Source organism: Rhinoraja longicauda, chromosome 37 (assembly GCF_053455715.1).
Source record: "Rhinoraja longicauda isolate Sanriku21f chromosome 37, sRhiLon1.1, whole genome shotgun sequence".
NCBI classification, from domain to species: domain Eukaryota; kingdom Metazoa; phylum Chordata; class Chondrichthyes; order Rajiformes; family Arhynchobatidae; genus Rhinoraja; species Rhinoraja longicauda.
The window spans coordinates 14,313,822-14,328,607 of NC_135989.1; the positions used below are offsets into that span (position 1 = coordinate 14,313,822).

Genomic DNA, 14,786 nt, shown 5'->3' on the forward strand with positions numbered 1-14,786 from the left:
TGAAATCGGTGTTATATTTTAAAAGTTATTCACGTTTTAAAGTTTAAATCTATCTCCCATGGAGGGAGGGAGGGAGGGGGGGGGAGGAGGGGGGACAAGGGGGGGTTGAAGGGGATGGAAGGGAGAGGGGAAGGGGAGAGGGGAGGGGAGAGGGGGAGGAAAGGGTGCTGCACCAATGCAGGAGAGGTTTGGGCCCAACGGGTCCACTTGGTCTAGTATCCCTCTAATATGCATTTCATCAACAGTTTCTCTCTTGAGTTTTCTCCGCCTTTCCTTCTGACGATTGGTGCTTCTGTATGCTTTCAGGGTAAATACGACTTCATAAACGGCATTGCGCCACTCCGGGAAACGGCGAAAGAGCAGGACATGCACGTCTTCCAGAACGAGTGTCTGGGAATGGCTGTTCTTCACCTCTCGTACATCGCGGTACACAGCAGCCGCTCGCTCGGGGACGTGGCTAAAGAAGTCAGGTGTGTGAGCACACACGCAAATAGTTCATGAGTTCATAGGGAATAGGAGCAGAATAAGGCCATTATGTCTACTCCACCATTCAGTCATGACTGATCTACCTGCCCCTCTCAACCCCTTTCTCCTGCCTCCGCCCCATATTCTCAGAAGCACTGTGCTCATTGCGCTTCACGTGTGTTCACACAAATGTGCCCCCGGCAACAGACTGGAATGCAGTGCTTGGGTCTTAATAATCAGATTGATGTCAATATGGGACGTAAGGGCACTGGAGGAAATGGTGTTGAGATTTCATCAAGGTGGCGCAGCGGTAGAGTTGCTGCCTTACAGCGAATGCAGCGCCGGAGACTCGGGTTCGATCCTGACTACGGGCGCCGGCTGTACGGAGTTTGTACGTTCTCCCCGTGACCTGCTTGGGTTTTCTCCGAGATCGTCGGTTTCCTCCCACACTCCAAAGACGTACAGGCATGTAGGTTAATTGGCTGGGCAAATGTAAAAATTGTCCCTAGTGTGTGTAGGATAGTGTTAATGTGCGGGGATCGCTGGGCGGCACGGACCCGGTGGGCCGAAGGGCCTGTTTCCGCGCTGTATCTCTAAATCTAAATCTAAATTGCTTGAGAGGCAGCCCAGTGCGTGGAGGAGCAAGAGGGAAGGGAACAACAAGAGGATGTTTCACCAACCAAGGATTTCAAGGGAAAGCTTGTCGTACAGAACGTGGTCTAGAGAGAGGAGCCGTAGAACCTTACAGCACGAAAACAGGCCCTTCGGTCAACTTGCCCATGCCGATCAAGATTCCCCATCTACACTCGTCCCACTTGCCCGTGTTTGGCTCATATCCCTCTGAGCCTTTCATATCCATGTACCTGTTCAAATGTCTTTTAAGAGTTGTGATAGCACTTGCCTCATCTACCTCCTGGCAGCTCCTTCCACCCTCTGTGTGGAAAATGTTGTCCCTCGGATTCCTACTAAATCTTTCCCGTCTCTCACCTTAAACTTTAAAGAAAATAGGAAAATTCTAAACTGCACTGAAAGGCTTTGAAACAAACAGGTTAAAGGTGGGAATGCTTGCGTGGGATGGGTGGAAACAGAAAGGCAAGTCACCAGGGATCTGGGTTTCCGTGAATGTTCTGTCATCTTATTGAAGCTTTTTGTTTAGATGTTTTCATTGATCAGCTTCCTCTGTGCTTTTCTATCAGTTTTAAGGAGTGCATCCCAAAGGCGTTCCGGATAAAAATTGAGAAAAGCAATCCCCTGACTAGGATCCGCCTAAAACGAGGTTTTCGGAAATTTGTGCGGGGCTTCCAGCTGCCTGCCACGGGTTCCATGAAGATGATCCAGCATGACATTATATTCAAGTACCTCTCCACCTTGGAGAACCTCTGCAGCGACTTTGGAGGCGAGACCTTCCAGGCTCTGCACTTGGAGGTGCTGCCGGAAAGCAGCAGGACTCCTTACATTAACGGCCGGTGTTATGTGAAGTCCTCAGAGGCCATTATCCACCCTGAACAGGTTACCCAGGAGTGCGAGGTGTTGGTGACCGGCACGGATGGCATACAGTGGAGAGCAGTGAAGAAGGAGGTAAGCGCTAGGCTTCAGATTGGTGCAGGACGTGGGGGTTAATGTTAAGCAGACTACTTAAGAAGACAGTGTTAAGTACAGGTGCTCCTCAACTTACAGTGGATGGAGTTACGTTCTGAGAAACCCATGGGAAACCAAAAATATCGTAAGTCGAAATGCATTGAATACACGTGAACACGTGGTCGGAAGCAAGCTGTGGCTCGCTACGGGTCGCTGCCGTTTGCACCATCGCAAAGTCGAAATATCATAAGTCGAAGCATTTTTAGATATGCAACTTTAGATAGTTCCTCTATCTCTTTCTTTTTCCCCCCTCCCCCTTCCCAGTTCTCCCACTGTCTTCCTGTCTCCACCTATATCCTTTCTTTGTCCCGCCCCCCTGACATCAGTCTGAAGAAGGGTCTCGACCCGAAACGTCACCCATTCCCTCTCTCCTAGATGCTGCCTGACCTGCTGAGTTACTCCAGCATTTTGTCATACCTTCGTAAGTCGAAGCATCGTAAGCCGGGGAGCACCTGTAATTGCCCTTTATGTGGCGACTATTTGCATACCTTGGGTATGCAAGCAAATAAAATCACTCTGACTTGTCACATGTGACAATAAAGTATTCATTCATTCATTCATTCATTCATTCAGAGTTGTGGATTACTTGTGCTCAAACTACAGATTGCCAGAACAAGGCTTTTCGATAGCTATTTCTAGTTCACTTCCTTGCATTTTTTAAACAGTTTCAGTCCCTGCCCCTGCACAAACCATCCAACAAGAACCTTCAACTGAATGCGGGAACTCTGCCTAATGTTCTTGCTCGATGGTCTTGATAGAAGCAAAGAGCTGCAGATGCTGGTTTAGACCAAAGATGAACACAAACTGCTGGGTCAGGTAGTATCTCAGGAAAAGGGGGAGATGTTGCCTGACCCGCTGAGTTACTCCAGCAGTTTGTGTCTGTTATTGGCTTGCAGATGCTGATATACTCTTGGGGATTCCTTGCAATAGACAATAGGTGCAGGAGGAGGCCATTCGGCTCTTTGAGCCAGCACCGCCATTCAATGTGATCATGGCTGATCATTCTCAATCAGTACCCCGCCCCTGCCTTTTCCCCATACCCCCTGACTCCGCTATCCTTAAGAGCTCTATCTAGCTCTCTCTTGAATGCATTCAGAGAATTGGCCTCCACTGCCTTCTGAGGCAGTATTGCTGCCTGACCTGCTGAATTACTCCAGCATTTTGAGCCTACAAACATGTATGTCTTTGGAGTGTGAGGGGAAACTGGAGCAAATACTAACATACCTCTGGAGATCCCTTGCAAGTCCTGACATGTTCCTATAGTTGCCCTGCAGGCCCCAGCGTGCTCGCTGGGACTCTTGCAAGCCTTGACGTGTTCCCTGGGATTCCTTCTAGCCCTGACATGCTCCCAGGGAATCCTTGCAGGCTGCGGCTGGCTCCCTGGGATCTCCTGCAAGCCCCAACCTGCTCCTTGAAATTCTTTCAGGCTATGACGTGCTACTTGAGATCACTTGCAAGTCATAGCATGCTGCCTGGGAATCTTTCAAGCCTTAACGTGTTCCCTGGATTATTTCAAGCCCTGAGGAACTCCCTGGGACCCCTTGCAAGTGCATGTGCACTTTTTATGCCTTTTTGTATCTTTCCAAATGTTTTAGTTTAGAGATACAGCACGGAAACAGGCTCTTCGGCCCACCGAGTCCACACCGAGCAGCAATCACCCCATACAGTAGCACTATTCTGCAAACGAGGAGGCAGGAAAATGGGATTCGGAGGCAGAGATCAGCCATGATTGAATGGCGGTGTGGACTCGTTGGGCCGAATGTCCTAATTCTACTCCTATAGCTTGTGACAACTGGGGACAATTTACAATTATACCAAGCTAATCAGCCTACAAGCAAGTGCAGATGCTGGTTTAAATCGAAGGTAGACACAAAATGCTGGAGTAACTCAGTGGGTCAGGTAGCATCTCCGGAGAGAAGGAATGATTCCTTCTCTCCTGAGATGCTGCCTGACCCGCTGAATTACTCCAACATATTGAGCCTACAAACATGTACGTCTTTGGAGTGTGAGAGGAAACTGGAGCACTCGGATAAAATCCATGAGGTCACGGGGAGAACGTACAAACTCCGAACAGACAGCACCCGTAGTCCGAATCGAATCTGAGTCTCTGCTGCCGCAAGGCAGCAACTCTACTGCTGTGCCACTGTGCCGCCCAGTTTTAATGCACTTTACACCAAATTGGAGTCATTTTAAAGTTGGCTGCAGTAACATTTTTGTTCGTAGCTTCTTCAGTTAACATTGTGTTATGTAATGTGATGACATGTTTCATTTAAGTTGCTTTGGGGATAGGCATTGGTCAATACCCAGGATAGCTTCCCATTCTTCAAAATAATGTCCCGTGAACGTTTGTTTTATTTCATGGAAAGTGCCCAAAGTTCCGGTTTAATGTCACGTGTGATAGGCGGCATTTCCATCTGTGTAATTCATTCTCAGATCTGGGCAATTGCTTTACCTGTGTTACATGCTCACTTCTTCAACTTGGAAATGGGTTGAAAAAGAGAATGCTGGCATTGAGTCATGATGGTTTATTCTACTTGCAAACTTAAATCTAAACTGCTTGTTAATTTTTGCCTTTGGACCAGCAACTCTCTTTACGATGAATTGCTTCCCATTAATAGCTAAGTGTCCTGTTGGAAGCAAGGTGCTTGAATCTGGATCCACCTCTTCTTGCTCTGTGCCTTCTTTCTATACAGCCTGCCCCCATCAAAAAGACGGGATGGAAGGGAAAGCCTGGAGACCACGGTAATAACAAAGTAAATGAAGCCGTGGAGTTCACTGAGAAGCCATGGATATATTTCTGTGATTTCAAGGAGATTACGCACATTGGCATCTCTGAATGTAGAGTCAGCGTTCATCGACAGGATAATAAGTGTCTGGTGAGTGATAATTGTCTCCTCCCAATCTCTCTTTTTGCTTGTGTATGTTTTCACAGGGGGTCCCACCTTGCTGTTCATTGTACGTGGCCAGTGGCCATATCTGAGTGTTGATTACTTTTGTCATCTACAGAGGCCCAACATCTAGATGCGTACAGTTTTGGTCTCCTAATCTGAGGAAAGACATTCTTGACATTGAGGGAGTACAGAGAAAGTTCACCAGATTGATTCCTGGGATGGCAGGACTTTCATATGAAGAAAGACTGGATAGACTCGGCTTGTACTCGTTGGAATTTAGAAGATTGAGGGGGGATCTTATAGAAACGTACAAAATTCTTAAGGGGTTGGACAGGCTAGATGCAGGAAGATTGTTCCCGATGTTGGGGAAGTCCAGAACAAGGGGTCACAGTTTAAGGATAAGGGGGAAGTCTTTTAGGACCGAGATGAGAACGTTTTTTTTCACACAGAGAGTGGTGAATCTGTGGAATTCTCCGCCACAGAAGGTAGTTGAGGCCAGTTCATTGGCTATATTTAAGAGGGAGTTAGATGTGGCCCTTGTGGCTAAAGGGATCAGGGGGTATGGAGAGAAGGCAGGTACGGGATACTGAGTTGGATGATCAGCCATGATCATATTGAATGGCGGGGCAGGCTCGAAGGGCCGAATGGCCTACTCCTGCACCTATTTTCTATGTTCAGTTCCTCTCAGGTTTGGGAATCCATGTGACATTTTCCTTATCTACACCTGGACTCCCTAATGAGAAGTAGGCCCTGCTATTGCCTGTACCTAAGGTGAGGTCCTGTGGTTTCAGCAGAACCTTCAAGTTGGGATAACACCAAGTGCTGGAATACCTTGTGTAGGAATGAACTGCAGATGTGCAGGAACGAACTGCAGATGCTGGTATATATCGAAGGTAGACACAAAATGCTGGAGTAACTCAGCGGGACAGGCAGCATCTCTGGAGAGAAGGAATGGGTGACGTTTCGAGTCGTGAATACTTCTTCAGGTCTGAGGTGGGGTCTCAACCTGAAACGTCACCCATTCCTCTCCAGAGATGCTGCCTGTCCCACCAAGTTACTCCAGCATTTTGTGTCTATCTAACGTAGTGGATTGGGCAACATATCTGGAGCCAAGTTGGGATCTGGTTCATCCGTTTGATCCACTTTCTCAGCCATCAGAGATGGTTTTGAGATCACAAGAATGATAATACTCAGAGCAAGCAGGATCCTGCAAGCCCTAAGTATTTTATCAGTCTTGTCAGATCAAACTTGTTAACGGGACATTCACTTTGATTAATACAATGAAATTATTAGGATTCTTTATATGATTCGCCTTGATTTTGCATGGATTTGTTTTACTTAAAACTAGTTCTTGCAACTGAAATGCTGATCACTTTGGGGGACTAGATAGAAAGCTGGTCAGTTGGGAAGACTTATTAACTCCACAGGGTTTCTTGGCAGTTGTCTCTTTCGAACCATTCCATTTGCCTTCATGGTGTCAGACACGGTGCATAAGGAATTTCCAACTATCTTCAGTTCCGTGCAACTTTAGTTTGGTTTAGTTTAGAGATACAGCACAGAAACGGGTCGTTCGGCCCACCGAGTCATTGCCGACCAGCGATCCCCACAGATTAACACTATCCTACACACACTAGGGCCAATTTTGAATTTATATCAAGTGAATTGACCTACAAAACTTCGGAGTGTGGGAGGAAACCGGGGCACCCGGGTAAACCTATGCAGGTCATGGAGAGAACGTACAAACACTGTACAGACAACACCCGTAGTCAGGATCGAACCTGGGTCCCTGACACTGTAAAGCAGCAACTCTACCGCTGCGCCACCCAATAAGAGAACGGCGAACTGCGTTTTAGTTCATGTGTGGAGTGTGGCTCCCTGTCTTTGAGATTTGAGAGCATGAATAAATAGATAATCCATATCACCATTTCCTTTTTTCTCTCTCTTGGTGTGAAGGAGTTCGATTTATTCTGTGGTGAAACTTACTTTTAGTGAAGTTACTTTTATTCTGAATGCTAGCTCAGAGCAATAACTTAACCCCCCCTGTTCAATAAATGTTTCAACTGTGTGCCAATTTGTTGACAACCACCCTTTATTATTGCACAATTTGGAGCAGTTATTGCTAAATTGAATATGTTGAAGGCAAGTACTTGTAGTGCGACACGGGAACACAGGAAGGCGAGTCAGCCTTTTAAGATTTTCATTATTGCTTTGGCTGACCTTCAGCTCATTACTTTAAAATCTATTCTATCACTGAGCTCACAGAATCTCTCTTCAGAATTTCTCTGTTCTTTAGACTTTAGAGATACAACGTGGAAACAGGCCCTTCGGCCCACCGAGTCCGTATTGACCAGCGTTAGACAATAGATAATAGGTGCAGGAGGAGGACATTCGGCCCTTCGAGCCAGCACCGCCATTAAATGTGATCATGGCTGATCATTCTCAATCAGTGCCCCATTCCTGCCTTCTCCCCATACCCCCTGACTCCGCTATCCTTAAGAGCTCTATCCAGCTCTCTCTTGAATGCATTCAGAGAATTGGCCTCCACTGCCTTCTGAGGCAGAGAATTCCACAGATTCACAACTCTCTGACTGAAAAAGTTTTTCCTCATCTCAGTTCTAAATGGCCTACCCCTTATTCTTAAACTGTGGCCCCTTGTTCTGGATTCCCCCAACATTGGGAACATGTTTCCTGCCTCTAACGTGTCCAACCCCTTAATAATCTCATCATCCCATACACTAGCACTAACTTACAAACTAGGGACAGTTTACAATTTTACCATAGCCAATTAACCTACCAGCCAGCACATCTTTGGAGTGTGGTCGGAAATCCTGAGCACCCGGAGAAAACCCACACGGTAACAGGGTGAACGTACAAACTCCGTGCAGACAGCACCCGTAGTCAGGATCTTGCTCACCAGCCACCTGCATCTTACCTGTAGGTGTCCACCACCCACTCGCTTAGCTGTGGCCAGCCGACATTAGACTGGCACATGGAGTTCCTCGGCCCAGACATGGTTCCTGAAGTCAGAGATATAGAGGTGCCTGACGAGCAGCCTTGCCCCCAAAAGGGAGAAAGCAAATGGAGAGAGATGGGTAGGAAGTGGAGGGAAAGGAGGAATGGAAATCCAGAGGCGAGAAAAGAGGTGAGTGGAGGGTTGGAGTGGTGAAAGTGCGAGAAGGAAGGAGGAAGGGCATTACTTAGAGTGTGCTGAGAGAGATGGGTTAATGGAAGTGGAGATATTTTTTTTTAGATTTAGAGATACAGTGTGGAAACAGGCCCTTCGGCCCACCGAGTCTGCGCCGCCCAGCGATCCCCGCACATTAACACTATCCTACACACACTAGGGACAATTTTCACATTTACCCAGTCAATTAACCTACAAACCTGTACGTCTTTGGAGTGTGGGAGGAAACCGAAGATCTCGGAGAAAACCCACGCAGGTCACGGGGAGAACGTACAAACTCCGTACAGACGGCGCCCGTAGTCAGGATCGAACCTGAGTCTCCGGCGCTGCATTCGCTGTAAGGCAGCAACTCTACCGCTGCGCCACCGTGCCGCTGGAGGCGGAGGAGATAGCTGGGGAAAAGAATGAGGGACTGAGGAAAAGGTTGTGGGAAAAGATATGTGCATCAGCCTGCGTAGAACTTGGCTACTTGATGGCAGCTATTTATACCTGTTGAGTTAGTGTCTGGCATTTATTCTGGGTTTGATGTGCGAGCTTGGTTCGGTGCTTTATCCAGGTCAAGATGATTTGCGTGCTAGTATTACCTTGCTGGCATGCAAGTAACATTTTAATATTAATATTTGGGTTGGGTGATGTCCGGAAAATATTTAGTTAGATCAGATTTGGGATTGATTTCAATTTTGTACGAAAACACTGGGAGCGATTGAGTGTGTGTAGGCAGAGTGCCTCTGCTAGCAGGAACCTGTTCAACAATGCTCAGAGTTTTCTCAAACTAGATTTCGTTACATTTTTAAAATATTTATCATGCTGTGTTTCCCAATCCTCTTCCTGCTGATGCAACACTTCATTTTAGCAGATATTCGTGTGAAAAAAATTGAACACAAAACATAATAATCTCGCAACTGTAGAATGTAGATAAAATTTCTAATCATTGATCACATTTATTGTAGAGAAATATTTAAAGATGAGTACTAAAGATTACCAGGATCATGGCTGAGAAACACTATGAAGGGAGTCAAGAGTTAATTGTCATATGTATCGGGAATAGTACAATTAAATTCTTGTTGCAGCTTCACAGGCTTGTTAATACAGTAACACACCAAATAAATATACAATAAATTATCAGGGTGTGGTGGGAGCGATCACTTCAGCCTGAAATAAGGCTGGACGCCAAGTTAGTCCAGTCGGGATGCTTTATTAACCCAACAAGCTGCCAGCACACATGTTCACTCTCCTCTCTCTCCACAACCCCTGCCGAGAAACCCCCTGGACTAGGCAGTGCCCAGACCCTGTCAGTCTCAGTGCCGAGGGTTCGGCCTAACTCTCAGGAGTCGCCACAAGGGTCTGAAGAAGGGTCTCGACCCAAAATGTCACCCATTCCTTCTCTCCAGAGATGCCGCCTGTCCCGCTGAGTTACTCCAGCATTTTGTCACAAGGTCACAGGGAGAACGTACAAACCCCTACAGACTGTTGACGTGGTCGGGATCGAAGCTGGGTCTCTGGTACCATAAGGCAGAAGGTCTCTTCGCTGCGCCACTGTGCGGCCCACATGAATGACGTAAACGATATTTTTAAATTAAAAAATGTAAAATGTAATTACTTTTTCCAAAAAAAATCCATTTAAAAATGAGGCATTTGCAGTACAGTTTAAGTCCACACTTTTTCAATGTTAATTCCTTTCCCTTGTATCTGTAGGACCTGGTGCTGACCTGTCATAAGATTGCACTTTCCTTTGCATCGCTGATTGACGGCTACTCTCGTCTGACGACTGACTCACACCATTACCTGTGTCGTGAGGTTGCTCCTTCGCGGGTTGTCCTGAGCATCACCAGCGGCATCCATGGACCAATGCAGTAGGTGTCAGCTTCATTTTCCAATCATATCTTTTAGTTTTAGAGACAGATACAGCATGGAAATAGGCCTTTCATCCCACCAGGTCCACACTGACCATTGATCACCCGCACACTAGTTCCATGTTATCCTACTTTTGTATCCTACACACAAGGGCAGATTACTGAAGCCAATTAACCTACCAACCTGCACGCTTTTGGAATATGGGAGGAAACTGCGATGTTTGATGGACTCTGGGGTGGGAGGATCCGTTGCTCCTCCCGTGCAGCCGGTGGCGCTGCACAGGACAAAGGGAGATGTTTTGTACATAGTTATCTTGGCTGTACACAGTGTGAGTGTGCAGTCAGATCGTGTAATTGCAGCCATTTTAGTTGTCTTGCTGCCAGCATTGAGTTACCGTGCTGTTCATATATTTTATGAATATGTTCATGGAATTGGTCGACATTTGCAGGAATTCCTTGCGTTTAAGTCACCCTTTGGCAATAGCCCCTTTATGCAGTCCTGTTGGACATTCTCAGAAAGGCATACTGCATATGATAGATGTGGAGAAAACCATGCTGTGTGCTGGCTCGTCAAATAATTCAGAGTGGATCTGGTGAAATATAGAATGAGATGCATTATCGTATGACTTAGAACAGAGAACATCACAGGAACAGGCTCATCAGCACACAATGTCTGTACTGGACATCATGCCAAATTAAACTCATCTTACCTGCCAACATGTGATCCATACTCTTCCATTTCCTGCATATCCATGTGTCTATCTAAAAGCCTTTTAAATGCCACTATTGTATCTGCCTTGTTTTATTCATGTAGACATAAGAAACCGCATATGCTAGTTCACAAAGTACGAGACACAGTGCTGGAATAACTTGGCCCAGCCCATCTATGTCCTCTAGAGATGCTGCCTGACCAGCACTTTGTGTTGTTGTTGAGATGTAAAAATCAAAAGAAAGTGGACCTTCAATCTTTTGCTTCCCGTCCCCACAGACCGCACTATGTCACCAACAAGCTGCGCAGAGAGGAGAACAAGGAGGGGCTTTATGTGCTGCGATGGAGTGCGTTAGACTTCAACAAGATCATCATGACGGTTGTGAGCAAGGAGAAACCTGAGGTACGTGTGGTGATAGGAGCAGAATTAGGCCCATCAAGTCTTCTCCTCCATTCACTCATGGTTGATCTATCTTCCCCTCTCAGCCCTATTCTCCTACCTTCTCCCCGTGACCTCTGACACCCGAACGCTTGTGTGCTGTTTGTCCAGCTTGTGCATAAATTGGCATTCAATGGGTGGGTGTGAGACCATGCTCTGTGGAGTGCAAGACTTTCTCCTTGACTGTTGCCAGGTATACTTGAATGGCACATTGGGTCTGATTAGAATGTGCAAATGGCAGAGAAGCTGAGGAGGAGGCTGGGTGAGGGTTAGAGTTGTTTTTTTGCCACTACTCAGCCCAGCTGAGGACGTGTTGGTCTGCCTTTCCCATTCATTCATGTTCTATGATGATGCCTGACCCACTGAGTTTAGTTTTGGAGATACAGCACGGAAACAGGCCCACCGGGTCCGCTCCGACCAGCAATCCCCGCGAATGAACACTACCGTACACCCACTAGGGACAATTTACATTTGCCCAGCCAATTAACCTGCAAACCTGTACGTCTTTGAAGTGTGGGAGGAAACCGAAGATCTCGGAGAAAACCCACGCCGGTCACGTGGAGAACGTACAAACTCCGTACAGACAGCACCCGTGGTCGGGATCGAACCTGGGTCTCCGGCGCTGCATTCGCTGTAAGGCGGCAACTCTACCGCTGCGCCACCGTGGCACTGCAGCACCTTGTGTTCTATGCAAGATTTCAGCATTTGCAGTTCCTTGTGTCTGCATTTCAGTTCCAGATAGGAAATCCTCTGCAAATGTCTAACTCCCCATTGCCAACAATAGTGTCTTGGTATTGAATGCACGTGAGAAGCTTTGTCTGTTTATCGGTGATCAACACTGGGAGACTCATTATCCACCTGGGACCCAAGAAGGAAATGGTCTCATTTCATTTTGTAGTAATGTTGTAGCTGTTGCTACAACAAGCAGCAGTTGGTAATCAATATCACTGGAAGGTGAGAACGAGGCTTGGAATAACTTGGAGACTTTTATAAACAAAGCTATATCAACAGTGGTCTATTCGGTATGGATTTTTAAAATCAAAATAATGGAAAAATTAGATTGAAAGATCGAAAGCTTGCTTCAACTGTCTTAAAATAATTATTGAAGATCGGAGTTTTCTTCACCCACCCACCCTCATCAGGGTTTAATGGTTTTTAGTTGTATTTTTGACATGTTTTTAAGTATTTAACTTTGGAAAAAGTAGTTCATTTCATGCTGTGCCTGCTGTGTGATCTTGATCCAAAAAGTCACCCATTCCTTCTCTCCAGAGATGCTGCCTGTCCCGCTGAGTTACTCCAGCTTTTTGGGTCCTTCTCCAGAGATGCTGGCTTGACCCGCTGAGTTACTCCAGCACTTTGTGTCTTTTTTGTTGTTGTAACCAGCACCTGCAATTACTTGTTTCTACCACCTCCAGAGAATTGGACACACAGCTTTCTTTTGAATAGGGAAAGTATTTCATTTTGGTCTTATGTGTATGTTGTCACTTTTGGTGATAAACTGATAATCCTCTTTCAGTATGAAGTGTTTCGAGGGTCTGGAGGACTTCAGGGCATCAAGCAGTTTCAGATCGAGAGGAAGGCTCCAGATGCATATGTGCTGCAGGGATGGGAGCGATCCTTCCCCAGTGTTAAGGAACTGCTCGGGAGCCTGAAGGGCTGCATGCTGAAATCGGGGAACGAAAGCTACGTGGTCAACAAATGCTGCCCCCCTCTGCCACATGGTAAGGACTGGCATTGAACTCTGCCGAATCATTTAGAACATGTCTTCATTTGTTTGCACCTCCTCTCTCCCTGCCATCTCTAACCCTTACTTCACTCATTTAACTTCAAGTAACCCTTGCATCCCCTCTCTCTCCATCCCTCGCCCAAACCTAGTCGTCGTACTAGTATCACTGTCGTCCTGTTGAGTTCCGCTGTCATTATTACCAATCCCACAGCCAACAATGGACCATTGTGGGCTCTACATTTCATTGATAATTGTTGCTTTTTGCATGTCTTCCATTCATTTGTCCTGAGTACCGTCTATATCGTTCCTCTCTCCCCTGACCCGCAGTCTGAAGAAGGGTCTCGACCCGAAACGTCATCAATTCCTCTTCTCCAGAGATGCTGCCTGTCCCGCTGAATTACTCCAAATTTTTGTGTCTGTCTTCTCCTTACCTGATACCAGATCAGAGCAGCAGGATACACCCAGTACTTTCGGCATTGTCAGTGGAGAGAGAGAGAAAATCTGAGCAAAGGAAAAGACGCTACTCCTTTCTTGTAAAACGCTTAAAATGTTGTTGCATAAATGTTGACCGGCTCCACTCTTTTTTTATGCTTTCAGAATTCTCCAATTTATTGATAACAAGAAACTGCAAAGATACCGAAATTCGACCTCTCGCAGCCCAGTTAAATCTGAGCCAGCTGAGCTTCCACCAGATACGGAAGGAAGAAATAATTCAGGTGTGTGCGTTCAAATCAACTTGTGCAATCGAATGTAGACACAAAATGGTGGAGTAACTCAGCGGGTCAGGCAGCATCTCGGGAGGGAAGGAATGGGTGATGTTTCGGGTTGAGGCCCTTCTTCAGAAGAAGGGTCTCGACCCGAAACGTCACCCATTCCTTCTCTCCTAAGATGCTGCCTGACCCGCTGATTTACTCCAGCATTTTGTGTCTACATTCGATTTACACCAGCATCTGCAGTTTTTTTCCTACACTACTTGTGCAATGTTTTGCCGTGCTTTTGGTTGAACCAACGATATGCGATTTGATTGGGATTTTCTCCATTCAGTCGTCTTCAAAAGAATTGAACCCAGGTTGTTTAAAAGTACCGATGGGGTGGATGCCGAAAGGATTACTTACGCTGGAGAACCTGGGGGGTGAGGGAGGGGTGGATCACCATTGACCAGAAACTCAAGTAGACCAGCCATATACATGTGAAGTTAGACACATAATGCTGGAGTAACTCAGCAGGCCAGGCAGCATCTCTGGATAGAAGGAATGGTGCCGTTTCGGGTCCAGACCCTTCTTTGCCGGTCTGAAGAATGGTCTCCATCCAAAACATTATACATTCCTTCTATCCAGAGATGCTGTCTGCCCTGCTGAGGTACTCCAGCATTCTGGGTCGATATTCGGTGTAAACCAGCATCTGGTGTTGCTCCCTGCACACTCCTAGCCATACACATGTGAAGGCTACAAGACCAGGTCAGATACTTGACCTGCCTGGTGACTCACTTCCTGACACCCCAAGGCCTTTCCACATCGACAACGAGCCTGCTGGAAGGCTCCTCATGTGCGTGGATCTCTACTGTCCCAGTAACAGTTAGGTGGCGCAGCGGTACAGTTGCTGCCTTATAGTGCCAGAGACCCGGATTCAACCTTGGCCATGGGCGGTGTGTGTGGAGTTTGCACATTCTCACTGCGACCGCATGTGTTTTCTCCGGTTTCCTCTCCCAACCTAAATTCGTGCAGGTTGATTGGTTTCTGTAAATTGTCCCTGGTGTGCAAGGATAGAACTAGTGTACGGGTGATCGCTGTGCAGGTGAACATTTTAATGTACTCAAAAGAGCCGATGGATGTGGTTCATTTAATTTCATCTGAAACGAGCCCTCATTGTTGCACTGATGTC

At 46.7% G+C, this 14,786-nt stretch overlaps 1 protein-coding gene across 1 annotated transcript in view; it reads left to right on the top strand.

The window, feature by feature from the left end:
- The window catches only part of tyk2 (tyrosine kinase 2), a 77,307-nt gene that overhangs the window by 38,662 nt on the left and 23,859 nt on the right, over positions 1 to 14,786 (top strand). Inside the window, exons 5-11 of the mRNA XM_078429614.1 lie at positions 307 to 470; positions 1,662 to 2,043; positions 4,797 to 4,979; positions 9,874 to 10,031; positions 11,020 to 11,143; positions 12,696 to 12,900; positions 13,503 to 13,621. Of these exons, the coding sequence (XP_078285740.1) occupies positions 307 to 470; positions 1,662 to 2,043; positions 4,797 to 4,979; positions 9,874 to 10,031; positions 11,020 to 11,143; positions 12,696 to 12,900; positions 13,503 to 13,621 (1,335 nt within the window). The remainder of the gene's footprint in view (positions 1 to 306; positions 471 to 1,661; positions 2,044 to 4,796; positions 4,980 to 9,873; positions 10,032 to 11,019; positions 11,144 to 12,695; positions 12,901 to 13,502; positions 13,622 to 14,786) is intronic.